Source organism: Orbicella franksi, chromosome 7, assembly GCF_964199315.1.
Source record: "Orbicella franksi chromosome 7, jaOrbFran1.1, whole genome shotgun sequence".
NCBI classification, from domain to species: Eukaryota; Metazoa; Cnidaria; class Anthozoa; order Scleractinia; family Merulinidae; genus Orbicella; species Orbicella franksi.
In genome coordinates, this window is record NC_138151.1 from 28,432,257 (window position 1) to 28,455,775 (window position 23,519).

Consider the following 23,519-nt stretch of genomic DNA (forward strand, 5'->3'; position numbering starts at 1 on the left):
CTGGAAATTTTACAGAAGTACTGTTAATAAGAGATGAACCTTTGAGGAGGGGGGGGGGGTGGGGAGAGGGTGGGGAGAAGTGAGAATGATTTTTGGGCTCGTAGATCATAGAGGTTGCCTGAAGGTAAAGTCATAAAATTTGTATTCGTTGCAACCTCCAGTTGTTCAGATCAAGGATAATATTACAAAACCATAGTAGTTATTGAAGTAAAACTGTTACCTATGCAGGGCCCTATGTGATATCAATGTATGTTTCTGCTGAGAATTCTCATTAAATATTTCCCTTACTATGGTTTTGGTAACCTGACCTTGGTAAGGTCATCCCAATAACATGTTTCATTTCACAGCGTCTGACATGCCCAATTTGTATTTTATACAAAAAGTTAAAAGAAAAAAATCTTGACTTATCACCAAACTAGTGTAGTTTTAAGACAGCAGATGACATTTCTTTAACCAAGCTATGGTTAATTCCAAGAGATATGCAGTCACAATAGCATTCTTTGCACTAAGAAAAAGGAAGCAGGGATGTTACCCAAAATATAACTGCTCTTCCTGATCAGTGATAAATTACATTGTTTAGATACATAATCAAGAAGTGTTTTTTTTTTCTACTGTTTTATTTTAGGTGTGTTGCCTCAGCTTGGATACTATGTTAATTACAAAGCCAGGGATGGTGATACTTTTCACAGCCGTGACTTTCTTGTCCTGTTTTGTTTTTTCATCAGGTGAGGACAAGATCCATTAAACTAATCGGTTTGTAGCGTGATTTGTAGAATGCTCATAGGAATGTGTTTCAGTAGTAATTTTAATTATTGAAATAACATTCCACATTATGTCAGCCAAAAGACCAAACCTCAAAAATATCTTGGGTGTCTTGATGGAATTAACATGCTGAACTTCTGATTGAGTGATCTGAGTTCCTCCTCTGGCCAGCCTCACTATGTTTTGTTGAAGGGCAAGATACTAAATACTCTAAGAAAAATTGCAAGAAGGTTGCCCAAAGGTTCCAAACCATGAAATCCCAGACGCCCACACTTAAATGTATATTAAAAAAGTAAGTTTTTTCAATCATCCAAAGGCAAAAGTTAGTCACCTGTGGTACCTGGGTACTTCTAGAGCACAGCCCTGTTTGGGGTGGGCCCTGTATCCCATTCCATAGGAATATTCGTTAGATGTTTAATGCTATGTACAGAAACTGGGAGAAGCTCCAGTAAGCTGAGATACTTTGGCACAGTGCAGACCAGTGCTGTGTTATACAATTGAGGATATCTGAAGTATTGCCAACCTCTTAAGTTTCAAGAATGATGAAAGCCCAATTTCTCCTCATGAGCCGTTCTCCCAATGGTACACAGAATTCACAGCTTCTTCTTTGTTTTCTAGTTTATTCACTGCACAGCAACTCACTGAAAGGACTTATAACTCACAGTTAACTCTAGAAAATTCCCATGCTACTTGCTATTTTGTCACGTCCTGATTGTCTCATGCCGCTTGCACGTGTTCATTACCTTATTTGGTAGTGATTGCATGCGTCACAAACTAAGAGGGGTAGGGTCACTCAAAACTTTTGTACACTCACATTATCAATATAATTATAGTCAAGCAGTCAGGCAATGAGAATTAAGAAAATCATCAACCAGAGATTTTCCAAATTATTTCACATTAAAACACTGAAGTAAACATCAAGGATAATTATTATATTAGTTATAATTGAGTTTTCAAGGTTATCATTTGTCTAATTGTTGTCAGTAGTTGTGCAAGCCTGATTTTTTTATTGCTATTTTTAATGTTCTTTTGTAGATGGTTTAGCCGTCATGTCTGTGGATCTTGGAAGCCAGTTCATGAAAGTCGCCATAGTGAAGGTAATACTGACTTTGAATATATACAGTGGAATTCGTTTATAATTATAATAGTAATGCATCATAATCAAGTGTACATGTAAATGTGGATTAAGACAATAACTTCAAGTTAGAACTATGGCCGAGATGAAAATGACAATAAATTAATGTTCATGAGGCTGTTTTATTAACAATGGCCGAATTTATACTAGGGACAAATGACCTGTTTGAGATGAATGAGCTGTCTGAGATGAGTAATTCATCTGCCCAAATTAGGTGGCCAAATTTATATGACCGCTGATTTGTCTGTCAGCACGACTTCAAGACGTGCAGATAGATGAATCAGGGGAAGATGAATTTGGCCACCTAATTTGTCTTTAAACACCAGATTATACATAGGCGATTTATCCATCTGAGGCATGTAAAACGCGTCTCGATGTAAATTCGGCATCAGATAATTCGTCTCTAGTATAGATTCGTCCAATTTGATCGTAAGGCACAGTTGTATTGTATAGTGCTAACAATTAAAAGCTTTTACTGATATATTTCCTATTAATCTATCTAATTCATTTTCATATGCACTGTATTACTAACTTATATATATATTTTTTCTTGATGTTCTTGAATTTCAGCCTGGCGTACCAATGGAAATTGCCTTGAACCAGTAAGTTTATTATCATGTGTTGTACGTTATATTAAATTGTAAATTAGTAACTGCGATTGCTATCATTTGATTATCATTCAGTTAGAAAGGTTTTGCAGTTTAAATTTCCATTTTTAGCCAAAGAACTTATTTTGTCCTTCACTTTACTGCTCTATGTAACATTAATAATTGGTAAATTGTTTCTAGAGAGTCGAGGAGAAAGACTCCAGTTGCTGTTTCACTCAAAGATAATGAACGATTGTTTAGTGACGGAGCCCTGACAATGGTGGGTGTTTAGTTATCTCATTCTGTCACTTCCAGGAATAACTTGTACATGTACATATAGAAAGCAAGACTTAATTTTTGATCTGTTTTGTGAAATGATGTAAGATTGTTATTCTCTGGTTGACAAAGTTTAACTGAGGTTGGCAGGGTTCTCCCTTGTTTTCAGTACAACAGGTAAAAGAACATTTTAAACTGGTAAAGCAATCAGGTGAATCACAGCCTTGTTTATTAGGTCTGCTCTGTACATTACATAGAATTCAAATCAATGTAAGTGATATGCTTTCCAAGACAGGGGTTTCTTTCTCAAGTTGCAAAGCCAATTAATCGCTGATGTTGTTGTTTCCTAATAAAAACATTTTCTTTGAAAAGATCTCCATCTAATAAGCATTACAGTTTACTAATTTTACACCTTTGGCTTTAGATGTCAAATGAAATCAAACAGCATTTTCATTTTTAAGTGTTTTATTCTTTGCCTTAATTTACTTGCCCCAAAGTCACAGAAAATTAGGCAAAAGCCACTTCTGGGGTATCCTCACCTTGCTTACATGAAGCGTCACTACAAAATCAGCGGTCGTCTCTCAAAACCAAACAAAATCGCTGCATATTCGTTTTCATTTACGTTCTGGAAGGGTTTTATTGTGAAGGATTCTCTCAAAATGTCGTCTGAAAATAGATTTTAAACACTTTTGACCTAAACGCGAAGCATTTCGTGACGAAGAAAAAGTTTGCGATTACCACACGTGAATGTTGGTCAATTTAACAACACCAGTTTTCTAAAGCTGATAGTTAGGTGGGAAGTTCATGGAACTGTAACTGTTTCCATTCGTGACTTCTTGCCATTATGACGGAGAGAAATGAGAACAAAGTTCGTTGTCGCTTCATCGTGAAACTGGACGTAAATAACTACCACTGCACGTGCGAAGAAATGACATCTACCACAATGAAATTGTGACAGAGAGCCCGCCAAAAATTCGCAGATTTCGCCTTGAAGTTCGAAAGCCACAGATAGTACTTACAAACCATAGCCTGTGCAGTTTATTTATTCTTTTACAAGGATAAAATACTGATGTTACAAGGATAAAATACCAATTACATCAGTGAAACAGCTATATTTTTTTCTTTTACCTGTTGAATTTTCAAGAATTCCAAGAGATTTTAGGCAGTAATGAGTGGTGCTACAGGCGGTAAATTTTACCGGTTACCGCCTGAAAAGGAGAACACTGGGTTGGAAAGAAATTTATGTAGTAACCTGGAAAACAATTTGACTAACAGCACTACCAGAGTAATAATTATACATATATGTACACTTTTTTATACTATTTGAAATCAGTTCCAGTCTTTGCAGAAGAATTTTACAATATGTATTAAGGTGGATGGTAGCAGTTTCTAACAGCTATACTTTGATGGGATCAAAACTATATGTACCACTGTTTGTCAATTTGATGCTACAATATTATTGGCATCAGACAAACGTCTAGCCATTGGTGAGCCAATAATGGTAAATCTTTATGGCATGAGAGGTAACCATAGCAACAGTGTTACCTGTTTAAATAAACACCCATTTAATTGTACTATGGAAGTGTGATTACCATTATAAGATGCAAAAGTTTAAAAAGTTCTGTGGAGAGGGTTCGGAGCCACCTTAAATTTTTGAAATCATATCATATGACAAAGAGTGGTAGTTTTATCCATCAAAGTTGAAGAGATGGAAAGAGCTCAGAACTATTTTTATTGATGCCTTCTTTTGTTTTTGGTGTGCTTCTTTTGCAGTCTGTCAAGTATCCAAAGAAGTCTTACATTTATGTCCAAGATGTTTTGGGTAAAAAGTTTAACAACCCGCTGGTTCAACATTACAAACAAAGGTGTGTTGAAAAGCCCAGATTTTGAGTCATCAAACTGTAATTTCTCCTGACTACAGCTATTCATTATCATATACTATTAGACAGGTGATGAGAATAAAGAAAACAGTCAGCAAGAGGAATTGTCTTGAAAGTCTCATTGAAAGGACTTTGTGTAGGTTAAGCATTGAGTAGAGTCTGAGTCATATCTGTGCTTTTTAAGTTGGTGATATTCAGCAATATAATTATTGACATAAAGCCATGGCATCCCTGAGATGTTGTGTTCCACGAGTCTTGAAGCCAATACACTGTACCACTTCAGCAAAGTTGACCTTTCAGTTTCAATGGACCACACCTATAATACCATTACCATCAACTGAGAAACAGTTTTCTTTTCACTTGACTCTGAAGATGACTTCCACTCAGGTTTTTGAAACATCAGTCACCAAGGACAGTTCTATTCAGAACTACCCTCACCATGATGATAACCTTAGATCAACTTCTGATGCATATACCCTCGGGTTCAAACTAGTGACATAATATGTAACATTCTCTTTTGTGATGTAAAATGTTGCATGTCATACTTTTTTAATCCAACAGTATACTATTCTATCTTTTGTAGATTTCCATGGTATGACCTTGAGGAAGATAAAGAGACCGGTATGTACATGTTAGACTTTTTTGCTGTAATGTATTTGTCTTTGCAGTCAGTTATGTTCCATGTTGTTACATTTACCCCACAATAAACTCATTTTTTTATAGTTCAATGAAATCTTTGATAAGCTCTGTATTGTAATCTAATCAGTTGAAAGTGTGGGGATGAAGTTTTTAAAAGGTAGTAGCATGTTTTATCTCTGCCATAACATATTCTTAAATGCAGATTTTGATTGATCTTTAATCAAGTAAAGTCCACTATTAACACTGTAATAACTTCATGTTGTGTAAACTCCAAAATACTCATCTGACCATGTAAACCACCTACAGGCTTGAAAAGTTTCAGTTGTTTTCATTCATTAGAAAAATCGTCAGACCACAAATACTGTACATGTAGATGGATATTGAATGCATGTGAGAAATTTATTATTTTCTTTTCCCAGGAACTGTTCTTTTCAGACATGATAGTGACACAACCTTTACTCCCGAGGAAATTCTGGGCATGATACTGAATCATTCTAGAAACATAGCCGAAAAATTTGCTGGTGAGTTGTTAGAAAATTCATCATGTTATTTACTCCTCAAATTCCTTTCATGTTGTCTGTATTGCATTTAGTGTTATGTTCTGAATCAAATTAACAAGCACTGAAATGTAACAATAAAATTTCATGATATGTAGTAAATCCTAAAAGATCCTTGAAGTACTTGAAGAAGTGGCCGTGAACATACCTGAGTGTGGCTTTTATTTTTAATATGCGTGACAAAGTCAGAACAGATACCAGGTGGCTACAAACTTTCAGTCAATCAAAACTGCAAGACTTAGGTCCAGCTTATCCTTTAGCTCTTTGCTTTCGCCAGATCATCCTATGAAAGATGTGGTCCTCACGGTCCCCTCCTTTTTCAATCAAGCTGAACGGCGATCTGTAATAAGGTATTTATTTAGTTTTAAGAGTTTCTGCCCATCAAAAATAATAATCCTGCTGTTATTTCTCTTACCTTACTTTTGCTCATGCAGCATGTACTGCTTATATTAATTTTATTGATCTTTTTCTCTCATTGCTCACAGAGCTGCAAAGCTTGTTGGGTTGAATGTACTGCAGCTGATGAATGAGAACACAGCAGGTTAGTACGGAATGTCTCTCAACCTTTAATTGATTATAATGGCTTTTCACTTCACACACCAAGGTATTTTAATCAACAGGCACAAAAGTTAGAACCACTTTGTTCAGTGGTCGCACACTAGGGTTTCCTCCACAGACTTCAATGTTACAGCATAAAATAGTGCCATTTTTTTTCAGTAGCTTTTATTTCATTGGTCATGCACAAGACATATCATTTCCTGAATTCAGTCAGAATCAGTGTGTCTTTAACTTATGTCATGTTGGTTTCCTTTTAGTTGCCCTTCATTATGGTGTGTTTCGGCGTGCATCTTTCAACAACACTGAGAAAGTAAGTATTTAACAACTATAAAATCCTTCTTGGGATATTGCTCATTCCAATGCTTTTACATGTTACACTTATCAAGATGCTGTTAAGAGTACATATGGTTAAGGCCACTCCCAGTGAGAGATTTATGTGAATCAACTAAATTCTGGCTGAATTGCAGCTTTTATTGGTGATGCCAGTGCTGTGTACATAAACAGTGGTCCACACTACAGTCACATAGGAACATTGCCTTGAATTTTGCAAGGGTTTCAAGCATAATTCAAAAGAGCTTGTGAGAAACAACAACACTGGAACATGCCAATTTAAAGTAATAATAAAAAATGATGAATTAAACTGTTTAGTATTTTTTAAGCAGGTATGGCAAACAAAGCTTAAATTTCAAATAAATAAATGCATTAAGCTTTGGCTTTGGAATTTTAATAATGCATATGAAAATGTGCATCTTTTTGTTGTTGTTTTTTTTGTAATATAGTTTATCATGTTTTATGACATGGGAGCGACAAGCACAGTTGCTACAATTGTTGGTAAGTTTGACCACGTTATCATTTAGTAGACTGTTTTACTAGTTATGTCTAACAGTGATAACATCATGTTTGACTTGTTCTGTACACAATGTATATACTACAAATACTACACAAGACTAAGATTGAGGAGATAAAAACCACAAGTCTTCAATAGTTGTGATACTGATACTTATTAAAATGTTTATCTGTCTGGCAAGTGTGTTTTACTTCCAGTTGCTATAATAATGTTGAAGCTGTCATTGAAGATATGATTGGTCATTGCAGTTATACACACAACTTAAGCAGTTGTGAAATTAAAGCCTGAAAAAAATTTAGGCCTGAACGGGATTCGAAACCATGACCTCTGTGATACTGGTGCAGTGTTCTACCAACTGAGCTATCAAGCTTACTGGGAGCTGGCTTTAATTTCACAACTGCTTAAGTTATGTGTATAACTGCAATGATCAATCATACCTTGATATCTTTTTCTGCAGTTCAAATATATGGTCTTTCATATATTCACTTGTAAAGCTGTCAGTGTTACACTATCTTAAGTCAATATACAGTCAGTGGAATATCCAGTTGCTAATGCAGGAGTTTCATTAAGGGCTGGGCACTGGGCAAATTGACTGACTGTGAGGGCAATTTTGCCTGCCTGGTTTGGCCATCTAGAGGAAAGTTTTTCCTATAAAGAATTTCAGTTCAACAAGTTTTTCCAGCCTGTGAAGATCACTTGCCCTCCTGCTGAGAACATTAATTAACGCCCAAGTCGGTAGTGGAGGGAAGGTGCCTACGAAGCCCGGGGGCTGCAACTCCAGTCACATCCCCAAGGCGCTAGAACACCTGACTGGCCTTCGCACCAAGCCCCCCACAGGCACCCGTCACACTCAAACCAGATGGCATTGGTGGAAAAAAAAATGCTAAAAGAGGGGGGGATAGGGAGGGAACGCCGAGAACTGCTAAGTTATAATTCAATCCACAACGCCACACTAACAGAGCGATGAACACACTGCGAGCACATGGGGCGACAACACATGTACTCACCAAAAATACCACTGGACAATGTCAGCCCCAGGGCTCTCACGACCAATGAATGCTGCAAATGCTACAGAATGCACCATACACTAAACAAACGCTAACAGATGGCCAAGGCACTATCAAACGCCTACAAAAAAACGCTACTCACCAGACTAGCTCCTGGTCATAAGCTATGTAAAATTTCATTGAGCTATATCAAACACTACAGAACACACCAAACGCTAACCAAACGCTCGCAGACGGCCAAGACACTAACAACCGCCTATAAAAATGCTACTGACCAGACTAGCTCCTAGTCGTTAACTATGTTAAATTTCATTTAACTATATCAAAACCCCTGCCAGTGGGCCACAAAAATCTGTCTATATTAGGGGTTCTTTAAGTAACCAAATAATTGACTAAACTTTTGTCCGTACCAGAATAAAGTGGCTGTAATAATGATAATTATTAGCTGGCTGTATGGACAGGGTGGCTGTAAGGTGGCATACCATTAAATGTTTGCTTCCTGTGTACGCCTTCCAGTCCTGCAGTTATTGGGCTTGACATCATTGGAATTTTGTCTGTATGTTCATCTTACAGGTTATAGTACAGTGAAAACCAAAGACAGGGGGATAACCGAAACAGCACCTCAACTGGTCGTTAAGGGGGTTGGGTAAGTGAAGAATTTATTTATTTACCACTCTGTCCAGATTTCTGTTCGCTTGCCCTTTCAGTTCAAATACTACCTGTGTCTCACTCTACTTGTCTCCCTGTGTCCATCCCTCTTTCTGTCTGGTTATTTGATACCTTAGTTGTCAAATTCAAACTGTCACACTGACTGTCTGTCTGTCTGTCCCTCTGTCTGACAGCCTAACTGCCTGTCCATTTGTCTGTCTGTCTGTCTGTCTTTTTTACTCTCTCTCTGTCAGTCCGTGTGTCTCTTTGCCTGTCTGCTTATTTCATACATTTATTTGTTGTGTCAAAATCAAGCTTAAAACGTTATGCAGATGCAATGATGCTGTACAGTTTAGTTAATACGCTGATCATAATCTTTATTCAACTTCAATCACAGGTTTGATCGTACACTGGGAGGTCACGCCATGGAAATGCTAATGAGGGATCATCTTGTTAAACTATTTAAGGTAATGTAAGATAGGATATGCATAGATTGGATAATCAATTCAATAATACATGAGACAAAGTCTGCTTACATGGATATGAAACCAGTGGTCCATCTGTTACACATGTAATGAATATGTAATGTTAGGTGCTTGCGCTTGCTATGTGGGTTTGCAGTTCATGTGATACAACTTAACAAATAAATTATTGAATGATTTATAGTATTTTGTTATTGCTTCAGGAGAAAAACAAACCCCAGGGCGATGTGACTCAGTCTCCACGGGCCATGGCAAAATTTCTCAAAGAAGCTGCCCGGGTTAAACAAGTGTTGAGTGCTAACTCTGAAATTTTTGCACAGGTGAACATAGTTTTACTGAAAACTCTTCTCCATTACAACACAGGCACACTTTATTTGTGTTGTTCAGAAATGGGCTATACCGCTGGCTGATTGACACGGAAGGCTCGTTAATTTACCTGTCGGCAAGCTTCGAGTTATTGTAGAGTTTGCTCCGATGACAGGGCTGAGTATCTTCGGAATTATTGAGCTCAGATGAATGAATAGTACTTGTGACTTTTGGGTGGCGATTCAGTGGATGTATTTCAAAAGAATTCAACAATGCGGCTTAATTATTGTCCCTTAAGTGCGTATCCTTTTGTTCTTTGAAGCGTGGTGATTGCGAAAAAAATGTCACCTCGTGTTTTCATCTCTTTCCGTTCCATGGGTTTATGTTCACTTGGACTCATCAAAGCGGTATGATTTTAACAAAGCGAGACGTCAAAAATCGTAGCTTAGATTCAAATGAACACTGGAATGAATAAAAGGAGCGAATTTATTGATGAAAAACATTCCAGACACTAGAATGTTTGAGAGTGTTTTTGCGGTCAGACGCCGAGCAATGCGTTCATGTCAATTTCTCAGCCTTTCCCGGGGCCTTTCCACGTGCATGCTTTGAGCTTTTCCAGACCTTTCTTACGAATAAATTAAAATATGTCGCAACAATAGGGTTTAAAAAATCAATCAACCAGAAATCCTAACACAAAGCAAAAATATCGCACCTAACATCAAAGCGTTTGCGCTCGTGCAGTAGCCAGCCACATGTTCGGAAAGTAATCGGTCCGTGAATTATGAATATTCAATGAGAAAGAACAATAGCGTGAATATATGAATAATAATCGACCCACAAAATGTGGGTACACACTTAAAGCGTGCCTGTGTTGTAATGTCGCATAGAGGTTTGTCTATTGACTGGCTTAGCTTACTTAGAAGAAGCAGTTAATAGAATGTCTGGGTAGGACTAATTCACAAAGTGTAATGTTTATCTTTAAATTGCCTGTAGATCGAGGGTGCATTTGAAGAAAAGGACTTCCGTGCAAAGGTTACACGTGAGGAATTTGAACAGATGTGTGCTGATTTACTGAACAGAGTTCCAGGCCCAGTGGAACAGGCTCTGAAATCATCAGCAATTCCACTGGTAAGAAGAAAACTGTGATAATTAACAGGCAGTGTGTGTGAAAACCAACCTTTCATTTTTCAGCAGAGATGAGATATTTTCGTTTTCCCTACAGAAATCAATCTCTTGTTGTAAGGATAATGTTTTAAATTTGTTTGGCTGCATTAGATGAATAGCTTAATACCTTGTGAGAGAAGAACAGAACAAACAACAGATTGAAACAATGCCCTGAACATCGAAACAGCTGCTTCACTATGATAACAAATAAAATTTCAAATTGTGAAAGCTGCTGCACATCTTCTGACATTTGGCCATCTATTTTTTGTTTTTTTTTTCAACATTTTAATCTCAGAAAAGTCCTTTGTAGAATGGGATTTACTTTATTAATTTTATATTCAGCTATTTGTTCTGAAGGAACTGAAAAATAAGCTAACCCATAATTATTTAGTATTCTGATTCCAGGTTCCAAGTGACAATGTTGATTTAATGTTTACATGGAATTTTATAGTAGAAGTGAAAGCTACAGAGGTATTTTGCATGAACTGGGACGTTTGGTTGAAATGTCAACAATTTTCTTTGTATAGGATGAAATCGAAAGTGTTATTCTTGTGGGAGGAGGAACACGTGTGCCAAAGGTTCAGGAAATACTTCTGAAAGCTGTTAAGAAGTAAGCCGTGATATAGTGCTGTTAATTAAATAATAAACAAATAAATTACAATATTTAGAGAGGAACCCACATCAGCCTTGGCTGGTTTTCATGCAGGTCCTCTGTCCTGGTCGAATTGAAATTTGGAAATGTTGCTTTTTGTGGAAAACTGGACAACCCGTAGAAAAACCTCGGAGCAAGGCGAGAGCGAACATTAATTTTAAACTCAACCCATATATGGTGCTGGGCCGGAATTGAAACTGGGCCACATTGATGGGAGGTGAATACTCTCACCACTGCACCATCCTTGCTCCTCATAAATTGATTGATTTAAAGACTGATGATTATAAATTGATTACAAGACCATTTCATAAAATACAGTAGCAGAATAAAACATTATGTAATATTAAATCTAGTTGGCCTAATAACCTATGTGTTGTTATGATTAATGTGTGAAAACCTCTTGTAAGTGACCATCTTAGGAAATTATGTGAAAAAGTGGGTGTAACTAGAGCTGGTTGCTTTACGAGACTGAGCTCTTGTAAGTGAACACAAACTGAAACAATAGAGATTGGTCTTTTAATTATTTCATTTTTTGAAATTTTTCTGTCAGGTCTGAACTTGGAAAGAATGTCAACACTGACGAAGCTGCTGCCTTGGGTAAGAAAATGAATATTCTAGATTTCTCAAGTTGTTTATAGTAACATGATCAACTGACAAAGCAGGTTGTCGAACGTCAGTCACCATCAAAATAATGTTCTTCTCACCACTACCCTCACCCAGATGGTTACTAGATGAACTTATTTCACCAGTGTGCTTTGGATATGAGATGGTAGATAGCCAACGAGGCGCATGGCGCGCGAGTGGTAAAACTGTTTTCTTAATAACGCCCCCAAAATAATTATAGCAAACTAAATGAAAATAAAAAATAAAAACGCCCCAAAATATTATACATATGCTTGCCATATTTGAAGAGCATGGTATAATGGCTCATATACAGTGATGGCTAAGCCAATGAAAACTCTTAAATTGCATTATCCAATGATTCACTTTTCAATAATTTTTATTATCTACCTCTCTGTACGCACTGCATGGTGCATCGTTTTTGGTAAGATAAGTCTGTTCCTTCTGAGATGTACGAATAGGTTGCACTATTTAACCTGTTCTTAAGGGTTTGACATGAAGCTACGAGAAATGCTGGGAACCCATAAGCGTGAACAAGTGAGGTGCAAGGGTAGACAAGATAGCTCAGTAAAAGAGCTGCATAGGGAGTCAGTTGCTCTTCTTCCGCCTTTTTTCTAAGAGACAAGTGGCTTCACTTCCAAGGCCTGGACATTTTTATGGCATTATAAGAGTGTAGGTCATACAAAAATGTTGTCGTCTTTTTTTTGCTACGGTAACACCAAAAATTCACCGTGTGGCAGTTCGTAAGATCACTTTTTCCTGCTTGAAGCTTACTAGTCTCTCAAAAGTTTTTCTTGTAAATGTCCTAATGACATGTCCAAACGTGATGGTTTCAATTTATTGGAAAAGTCACGGCAACTTTTCAAGTTTTCTGAAGCTTGCCTTGTGTTGCGTTACAGGCTACATTTATGTCGTTTCATGGTCTGTAGAGTCTCTACACACTTGTCGATCAATAAGTGGCCAATGAGTGCATGAGAATTCTCTCAGTTTTCGTAGAATTTACAATTATTCAATGAGCGTGCATTGTATATCACATGATAGATAGCTGACTGTAATCATCTCATGTCCAACAAGCGTGAGTGGAATAATTGTTTTATTAAAAACGCCACCAAAATATAGAAAACTAGGCTAAAATATAAATAAGAATACCCCCCAAAATAACGTGTACGCTTACCATATTTGTAGAGCATGGTATAATGGCTCAGAACCCATGATAGCTAAGCCAATGAAAACTCTCAAATTGCATTATCAAATGATCCAGTATTTAATAATGTTGGTTATGTCTTGTTGCAAATTATGTAGGCGCTGTATATCAAGCTGCAAATCTGGGAAAGGGATTCAAAGTGAAGAAATTTTTGGTGAAGGATGCAAATGTTTACCCAATACAGGTTTGTAAGTCATGCTGTTACAGTAAAGATGTGTAATTCTCTAGTCTTTAATTGGCAAGTGCTTAATTTGAAGGTAACTTTCATGGCCATGTGCTGATAGGGTGTATCAAAAAAAAAAATGTACTTAGGTATTTATTTATTTGTTTGTTTGTTTGTTTGTTTGTTTGCTTGTTTATTTATTTATTTATTTATTTATTTATTTATTAAGTTATTTATGTGTTTGTTAAAACTAAAACCAAAGTAATCATATTGGGCAATCACAGAGGTCACAGACGATTCAGCAGCTGGTGAATGCAGACTTATTTCCGGCCGGAACCAAGTGACAGCCGGAAATGCGTCAGCGTTCGCAGGCTTACAATTCAGTGAACCAGTCAAAACTCAAAGTAAATACCTGAAAATGTGGCTGGTGCAAAGCGCGGGAAAACGTGTGCGGGCTAGCCGCGATTTGTTTTAGTTTTAAAACTTCTCCATGCTTGAGAAAGTGATGCGAGATTTTTTAAGCCAATTGTGTAATGTGGTAATGCAAAACCAAAGCAAATGGGAATTATTTTAGTTGCTTAAGTGAAAACCGGTCTGACCTGTTTGGTTCTGGTTTCAGGTGTCTTTTGACCGTATTAACAAGGCTGAGGATGGAACCGAGAGTGTGAAACACGTGAAGCGTATGTTGTATCACCGAATGAATGTGGTGCCACAGAAGAAGGTGATGACGTTCAACAGGCACATGGGTGACTTTGAATTCCATGCTAGTTACACTGAGCTGGAGTTCTTAAATGAAGAGGAGAAAAGGTAAGGATTTTTTTTTTCTGCATTCTGTGACAGTCTATTTTAAGGTTTCAATTTTATTTTAGCAAAAATTAACCACTCAGTTCGCTTAGTATGCGTACAAGTTTGTATGGCTATAAGTATGTGCCGAGTGTGTCCTGTTTGAAAGTGAAAGCTTTCATTTTATTAATTAAAAGAGGCCGCTTCTGATTAATTTTACAGGCTATTCAACTGATTGCATTGTGTTTTAAACTGACAATTTTAACTTTGATTGCGAGACATTCTATGTGAATGAGCGTAAGGGTTTTTTCAGTGTCTGCAGTCAAAGCATTAGATGTTGTTCTTTGACTTCTAAAATGTATGCTGCTGTCTTTGTGTCGACAAAACTTACGGATCTACTTTTTTTTTTTTTTTGCAGTATGCTTGGATCAGTGAATTTGACGTCAGTGAGCGTGAAGGGCGTGGCTGCTGCATTGGAAAAGCACACCCCCAAAGGAGAATCTAAGGGTATCAAGGCCTACTTCAGGATGGACGAAAACGGAATATTAAACCTCGAGAAGGTGCACTATATGTATTACAGCTTTCTCTAATAGGGAGTGGCCAGGGGTCAGGAAAAACATCAGGGAATAACATATGATAAAGAAATTTTTTTTTTGTTTCTTTTGTTTCTTTTGGTCGAAGTCAGGTTTTGTAATGAGAGTTACCAATAGCTACTGTCTTATTTTGTTGATACCAGACGTCTGTCCGTCACGCAGGCAGGCAATGCTTCACTGCATAGCATTTGCGTGACGACTCATAACGGCCTCGAAGGAGATTAAGGGTGCACTCCAGATTTTCTACTCAGATATTTCGGTTGGAAATTTTGGACTACCTTTCAAGACGTCCTGTTTATTTTGAACATTTTTCCGGTCGGTCGAGCCAAAATTGTCTTACCATTTACGTTCTGACCGAAATTTTCAGAATCTTTGGGTAGATGGTAAACAACCTGTGCCTCTCTGAAAATACCGTAAAATCCCACGTTAAAGCTCCCCCCGGTTATAAGCCCCTCGGATATAAGCCCTTCTGTTTGCTAACAAACATATTATTCCGGATATAAGCCCCCCCGGATATAAGTGCGTTCCATAGGCTAATAGGGTAATAGGATAATAGCTCTAGATGTAATGGTATGTTAGCTTTATTTCGTTTCTCAGATACGTTTTATCTGGTCGTTCTGAAACATTTTTTTATTCCGCTTAGATGCCCCCCCCCCCCGGATATAAGCCCCGCCATTTATAAGTCCACCCAAAACTCCTTACGAAGTTATATAAGCCCGGGCTTAACGTGGGATTTTACGGTACTGTAGGGTACAGAACGTCAATTCTCACCGTGTTGTCAATTTGAAACTGCCACATCTGCGAATGTCTTTTAGAAAAGACGGGTGTGTATGTAGAGTTAGTCAGTTTTGATTGACAATGACTTGAAATGTTGTTCAATGTTCAACAGGTGGAGTCTGTGTTTGAAAAGCCTGACGAAAAACCTGAAGAAGAGCAGTCAACATTTGCAAGTAAGCTTTTTATGCTATGTTAGAACTAAAATAATGGTCGATTATCTGTAGGGGGATTGGTGAGGGAGGAGAATCCATTTGGCCAAAGTTGTTGTCAAAGTGGTAGCAAATACAGAAATTGTTCTCTTAATGTGTGATAAAATAAAAAGTAAATAGAAATCAAAGCTTCGACGAAGTTCACGGTGCAGCAACCCCCCCCCCCCCCGAAAAAGATAGCGACTCTAGCTTCTTGAGTGCTCTCCAAACTTTCCAATTGTTTGATAACTCGATGAAGCACAGCTTAGAGCGTGAATCAATTTTTTGATGGAAATGGAGAAGCGAAGTTAACTTGTTGACGCTATGGTCCTAGGTAGTGAAGTTATGATTTTTGATAGTAATTTAACTTCTATTTCAGCTACAAGTAGAAAATGCTTCGCTGTCTCTGAACTAAACTTTTTTCCCATCAGAAATCGGAAGCAAAATTTCAAGCTTCTTTGGAAGCTCAAAAGAAGACGAAAATAAAGATAGCAAAGTAGAGGTAAGTGGCTAGTAGCTCAAAATAGAAATTTTCCCTACTGTCCCATACATTCTTTTTGGTACGAGTTCTGAAACTTTGGGAGTACATTAACACGATATCCCCTCTGTAAGCTGAGCAGCTTGTTTGAAAAATATTTTTCTGGCTTGTGAAGGCGTAGTTTCTAATTTTTGATTTGTTGTTTCATTTGTCGGTGATTTTGAAGGAAGGTGATAAGTCAGAGGAACAAGAAAGTGAAAAAATGGACAAAGAAAAATCCGAACAGGAAGAACCAAAGGCTAAAGAAGGTGAAAAGACCGAGGAGAAGCCGGCAGGGAAAGCAGACGAGGAAAAACAACAGGCAGAGGGAGAAAAGAAGGAAGAAGAAAAGGAGAAAAAAGAGGAAAAAGATGAAAAGGAACAAGAAGAGGAAGACAAGCAAGCTAATGAGAAAGAAAAAGAGAAGGAAGAGAAAAAAGAGAAAGAAGGCGAGAAAAAAGAATCAGCTGACGACAAAAAGGTTAGTTAATCTTGGAAAAATAGAGTGGAGTTGTTCTTATTTGTAACGGTTTTCGTCGATTTTGTCGACATAAATCGACATGTGATGTGGACACTGTTTCCTTATGAGTTGTTGTCTAATTGACGTAAATGAATCTGTATGAGAGAGTGGGTAGAGTCCAAAAGTTCTCTCCTTCCTTCACCTCTCTGCCTCCCTCCCCCCTCCCCCACTCTCTTAACGTTTCTTTTGACACACCCCAGTTCACACCCCAGGGGAAACAAAAATGTGCAAAGAAAAATGGTAATGTCATCGATCACTAAAACACCCCTTACCACCGTATTTGTATTTATACTGTAGCAGGGCACAGTAGCCAAATCATTGTGGTGTTGGACTTCGGATCAAGTGGTTTCCAGTGGTTTCGAGCGCTAGGCTGGGTCACTGTGTTTAGCAATACACGTTACTATCACATTGCCTCTCTAATCAAGGTCGATGGTGGTGGGCCGAGGAGGGAGGGGGGGTTAACTGCCAAAATGTAACATCCCACCCAGGGGAAGTGGCAATACTTCTTGTTGCTTCATGCTACTGAAACCGGCGATATGGACCAGTCAGGCCCGAGTGCGGCCTTCATAATTAAATCAGAATATGATTATTCGTTGCAGGAAGAGAAGGCTAGCAATAAAACAGAAGAAGCTACCAAAGAGAAAACAGAAGAGAAAAAACCAAGCAAGCCAGTGACTGTTCGTGAACCGCTTGAGATGACGGTCCAATGGCAGGATATTGCCGACACTACAGAGGACGCCATGTCCACATCTGTTAAGAAGTATGGCTAGCATTATTCTCAATCCTTGTCAATCTTCCTCGGTTGTAACCATCCGTGTTTATTTTAGGTTGATTGTTTTTTCTTTGGAAATTTTCCACCTGAGAAAACTATTCTTTTGAGGTATTCTTCATTTTGAACTGACTTTTTACGACAAAAATAACTCTGAATATCTTTGCGTGGCTTAATGAAGTCACGCAATGTTAGTTCTGTTGGAGGGTCTTGTCACGATTAGCGTTCTTCTAATGCAAAAAGCCGCTCAAAATTCCATGTTCAGCTTTTGAAAAATGGAATGTGTGAAGACCTAAACAGTAGAAAAAAAACTTAGATGACAACTCTTATGAACTTGATTGGGACGTAGCGCGTGTTTTTGAAGATCTTCCCGAAAATTTTGAGCGATTACGATTCTACTCGTTTGCTCATTGCAAAACAGTTTTTTAATTTCGCTTATAACCCCCCCCCCCCCCTCCCGCTAATATAAGCCCATCTAAAACCCCTTTCAAAGTTGTAAAAGCCCAGGGCATATAAGCGGCAGTTCATATGAAATATCTTTGTTAACCCTTTTGTTTGTTTCCACAGACTTAAGGACTTGCAAGCACGAGATGACGCTAAGGTCGCCAATGAACGAGCCAAGAACTTGCTCGAGACACACATATATGACATGCGTGAAAAACTGTTCAGTGACGAAGGAGTGTTATTGTCCACAGAGGAAGAAAGAGAGAAGATTAACCAGGCTCTCGGTGAAGCCTCGGATTGGCTGGACGACGAGGGCTGGGACTCAACTGCTGACGTAAGCCAAAACTTCTGTTGTTTGTTGCTGTTGTTTTTGTTTGATAAGCTTTTTGGTCATTAGAGACCTTTAGATCCACGTTAACTGCAAACGTCCAACTGCGGTTTGAGGTGAGACGTTTGCCGTTCGCCGTTTGGACGGGAGCCGATTTAGAATGGAGTAAATTGGAGCAAATTGAAATCATCCTGCCAATGCATGCCATTGAAACTTGTGGAAATACGGTCGAACCTCTGTTGAGCGGCCAGCCCTTATTTGGCGGCCAGCGGCCAAAGTGTCGGAAAAATTGTCAGCTATACACGGTAATAAAAACCTCTATTCAACGGCCACCTCTATTAAGTGGGCGCGGCCAACTTCTTGCCGTCTCAAGGGTGATTTTGTTTGTTTTATACCTCTTTTAAACGGCCAGGAAGATTTAAGTTGGACGTTTTTAGCCAGATGAAGGTAAGAGAATGACAATGTGGAATACTGTAAAAAAACCACATTTTTAGCACTATTTAATTGAAACAATCACAACAGTTTGTTTGCATAGCACACGAGCCAGTGTTGGGTTGACAGACACGTCGCGTCTGTACACATCATTGTTTCTTTGGCTTTTGTTAACATTATGGACCGTATTATAACCCGTCATTGTTCTACTTTTTCTGCACTTGCATTTGTTTGAACTCTAACCTGAGTACCAGGCTTTTCTTACTCGCGGGTTAGGAGGAGGAAACACCTGGCAAAGAAAAGACTGACAGTATATCTGTCAACCAATCACAATCATTTCCGGTTGTCATGTTTACTTTTTTTGCATGCATCACAGATGACAACGGCGGGAATTTGAGCAAATAATCCGGTTTCGTCCATGTCTGTAATGATTTCCGAGAATATTTGAACAATTTACTTCGACAATTGGAAAGTATGGAGTATGGAAAGTATGTCACCACAGTCTAACAAAGAGTTTTCTAATGTTTTGGGTGAAAGACCTGTCATTCTTGTGGAATTATTTCTCGAGTTGAGAATTGTTGTCATTCAAGATAGTAAAGACCGCAAAAGGTCTGTTTGCAAAAAATGCGCTAGGAAAATAGTAAATTGCTACAGAATGTCCACGGAGTTCCGGGAGGCATTTGCGGTTGGTAGAGCGCTCGGCGAGGCGAAGGAAAGCGCTCCGCGAACTCCTTCAAGCGCCAGTCTTAGGGGCTCAATTCCTATTCGAGGCCAGCGATCCCGTAACTGGAGTGACTTCAAAGGCGAAGCGGCACAAAAAAAACAAAAAAAAAAACAAAAAAAACAAAACAGCACTTGTGAAAATGAAGCTGAAAGATCTCAGCGAAGACCTTCAGGTGAGAGCTCAGTTTTCTGACCAATACTCTGAGCTCGACGATGAAATAACAAGCCTGATAAATGTCCCGACAGAAAAGAATTTATTACCAATCGAAATGCTTTCACTTCCGGTAGTGTGACGTTATGTTGCGTTGTGTATTATCCAATCAGCGTAACATCCAGATTTTGGATGTTCGACATAAGCCAATTAAAACGTTTGTGTCAGGCCTTTCTCTGCAATTCACCCCCCCCCCCCCCCCGCCCCTACCCCTACCCTGTTGCTAAGAAAGGCCTGATACATAGGTTATTTGAACTCATATTTGATAAACTGAAAACTGGACCGCTCCCAACGTTGTTTTCGGTTGAACCGTATTAAATGGCCACCTCTATTAAGCGGCCAGTTATCTCGTCCCTGAGAGTGGCCGCCTAATAGAGATTCGACTGTAACGCCAATTTTGAAAAAAAACAGCACGTTTTGTGGTAAGTATAGCTTTCTCGAGAAATAAAGCACCATAAAACACATTCAACTTAAGCCGCCGCCACATTGGATTTCCAGTAAGGATCAGTAGTGCCTTTCTAAAAACAACAACAAAAAGCAAGGTAATTGCTTATTAGCCTAAAAAGTTAAAGTCTCTAATGCCTCTTTCAACTGAGAATAGATCACCAATTTTGAAGGGCTTAAAATTTCAGAGTCAGATTATGAAAAAGTGCTTGAATTTATTTTAAGAGAGAGCCATTGAAAAGCCCTTAGGAGGAGTTTAGAATCGTAGAGGCACTTCCTAAAAAAGTTTTTGAATCGCATAGAGGTCTTGAAAAAGTCCTTGCATTACAGAGAAAGTTCCTTGAGTTGTAGACACATTTCTATCCAATTTAAGACCTTGAAACACGGCTTGGTTTTGCAGTTCATGAAAGTTTCTCCAATTGTAGAGAATTCGTAAAAAGTCCGCAAGTTTCATTTTTCTTGAATTCGCGTTTTTTCGCTTTCCTCGATCAGGTGTACGATGGTAGACTGCAACAGCTGAAGAAACAGTCATTAGATTTACGGGTTCGCCTGCGAGAACACAAGGAGAGACCGAAGGCACTCGAGATGTTGAGGAACAGTTTAAACTTGTCCAGAACATTCCTGGTTCAAATTAACAACATCACAGACAAAGATGAGATCTACACAGCGAAGGACTTGGAAGAACTCGGTAAAATTATCAACGACACCACGGTAAGATGTATTTCTTTGAAATTTCTGCGAAACGTTATCAGGAAACGTGTGTCTAAAGCAGGGTTGCCACAGGTCAGGAAATTTTCAGGGAAAAAAAACTATTCAAGTTCTGGGAAAAGTCAGGGAATTTTACTTTGAGTCAGGAAAAATTGATATTTTGAAGAAAAGTCAGGGAAAATTGAAAGAATTTAACGCGGCTGATTTAATACCATTGAAAGATGGAAGAAACATTTGGGGTCACTGTGATCTCAACGACATTTTTCCTTAATGAAGAAGGAAAAAATGTTGAAAACGTATCAGTGTAATGAACAAGTGGAAAGGACGGTTGTAAGTTGAGGCTAGAAGCCGTTACAATATCTGACATTTTGATTTATTTGGTCAGGGAAATTGGATTTTTACCAAGGAAAAATCAGGGAATATTGAAAAGTGATGTCTGTGGTAACCATGCAATCCAGTGTTCAGTTGGGACCTTTGAGCTTTTAAGCTAGCTTTTAAGTAACACATTTTCTCTTTATTTAATTAGGAATGGATAGATAAGAACGAAAAGAAACAGAACGAAGCTAAGCCGAGTGAAAATCCTGTTTTGCTCGTGAAGGACATCGAGTCTAAACAAGGCAAACTTGACCGAGAGTTGGTGTATCTTTTGAACAAGGCCAAGTATTACGTGCCGAAACCAAAGGTCAATGAAACAGGTACGAATCACGTGCTCCTCGAGTGAACGGCACGTGCTGCAGTCATGCGAGTAAGATAAGATAAGACAAGGGGGGAGCGGAGGGGACTGCTGACAGTGGACCAACATCCATGCAATCCAGGGGGAGTCACAATACTCCCAGGCACTTTATGCTACTGGACTTTAAGTTCACCACTAAGCTGTTCATAGACACTTCTGCACCATTACCAGACCAGAGAATGCAGGAAGCTTGAGAAAATGAAATATGAGTGAAGTCACTGCTGACGGAACTCAGATTCCCTAACACTGATTGATTGATTGTTGATTGATTGATTGATTTTTTTACTTGTTACTATCTAGCTTCAAACACAACAAAACCCAAAACGGACGCCAAGAAAGAAAAACAAGGAAAGGAAAGTAAGACAGAAGGCAAGAATGGAGATAAACCACAAGGAGAAAAAGCAAAGGAAGAATCAAAACCCAAAGATGGCGAAAAGAAGCAGACAGAAAAATCAGAAAAACCCAAAGAACCAAAAGAGAAACAGGACAAAGACGATAAAAAAGACTCTGATACCGAAGAGCCATTACCTTTACCAAGTGCAGAGGAGGCCTCTTCTAACGAGCCCGCAGGCAGTTCTAGTTCATCAGTGGATAGTTCAAAAGAACGTGAACATTCGTCGGATAGTAGTTCGAAAAAACAGGCTAATGACGAATTATGATAGATTATTCTATATTGATTTAACAACCACTAGTTTGTAACATATTTTGCAAGTTTTAACAATTTGAAGGAATAACTTATTGGAAAGTGTTATGAAATCCATTGCTCCCAATCGGTTGATTCGTAAACTTCAATTGACCAGAAGATATAAGACTCCATTTTGAAGGCTTGTGCCCTCTTGGTTTTACTTCCACGCCGGGAAGCACAACACTCGAAATTTCTGCTTGTCAACCTACTTCTAGTCTGTGTTTCCCACACATGCAAGCACTGTAGTAACAAGCACAAGAATTTATTCCAAATTTACAAAAATATATTTACGAGCATTTCTTCACGCTTTTATTGAATCAATCTGCAAATTGCCATTGATTGAGGGTGATAACTTTCGAGTGTCGTCGTAAGTGCTCGTGAGTAGTCGGTAGGAATCGGAATCGACCGAAGTATATTTATTACTCCTGTTCATTGGAAGAAGGCGACGAGTGACAAAGAATACTGGCGCGTAAAAAAATCAAAAAAGAGGAAATAAATAGCAGTACATACAGAAAAATGAGTGAGAAAGCCAAGCGATGCAAAATAAGGAGATGGGAAAAAACTTCTCTTAATTTTAGACAAATCTGAAACTCGGTCCGCTGTATGTGGAGTTCTATTAAAGATACTTCTTTTCAAATGCAGCTTTCCTTCATTTCATGTGCATATAGTGTAGGGTGAATCGACCCACGAGGAACATTGAAATTCGAGCATAAATGTAAAAAATTGTTTTACAATAGGTTGGTTAAATGACCGATTGCTTTGAAACAATTTCGGTCGTTGGATCGTAAACGCTTTGGGGTAATTTCGCTGATACAGAGCTGATTAGAGGGTAGTAGAAAGGTAGTTTTTTGCTTGCAAGTTCAGAAAAGCAGGGAGTGGGTGGCGGAGTGACAGAATGTGGGAGGAGACGGGTCAGTAAGTGAAAGGCCGAGGGAGATGAAGGTTGGGAATGTGTGGAAATAATTCCGGCTGGCGTGATTCAACCCAAGAAGAGATTCTCTCAAGAAGAGCTGCATAGTATCATGATATCAAAGAGGAAGAGCTTTTTTCTGTAACTGTCTCTATTTGCAATAATTTTAAAAGAGATCTTTTGATTACTTGCATCCCAATTTTCCCGTGGACAACGGGCGGTTTAGCCGAGCGGAGCGCGAAACGCTAGTGCCCAGGGGGCGTACG

At 38.5% G+C, this 23,519-nt stretch overlaps 1 protein-coding gene across 1 annotated transcript; it reads left to right on the forward strand.

The window, feature by feature from the left end:
- Positions 1–634: 634 nt before the first annotated feature.
- Positions 635–22,945, forward strand: LOC145493525 (hypoxia up-regulated protein 1-like). The gene is made up of 28 exons (XM_081473018.1): positions 635–725; positions 1,798–1,859; positions 2,468–2,499; positions 2,686–2,764; positions 4,534–4,625; positions 5,224–5,261; positions 5,699–5,800; positions 6,114–6,186; positions 6,322–6,377; positions 6,652–6,704; positions 7,174–7,225; positions 8,822–8,894; positions 9,294–9,363; positions 9,582–9,698; positions 10,678–10,812; positions 11,376–11,458; positions 12,051–12,097; positions 13,424–13,509; positions 14,108–14,295; positions 14,690–14,831; positions 15,754–15,814; positions 16,261–16,331; positions 16,534–16,827; positions 17,466–17,626; positions 18,203–18,413; positions 20,710–20,928; positions 21,452–21,620; positions 21,959–22,945. The coding sequence occupies exons 1-28, from the start codon at positions 650–652 to the stop codon at positions 22,315–22,317; spliced, it is 3,201 nt and encodes a 1,066-aa protein (XP_081329144.1). The 5' UTR covers positions 635–649; the 3' UTR covers positions 22,318–22,945.
- Positions 22,946–23,519: the final 574 nt, after the last annotated feature.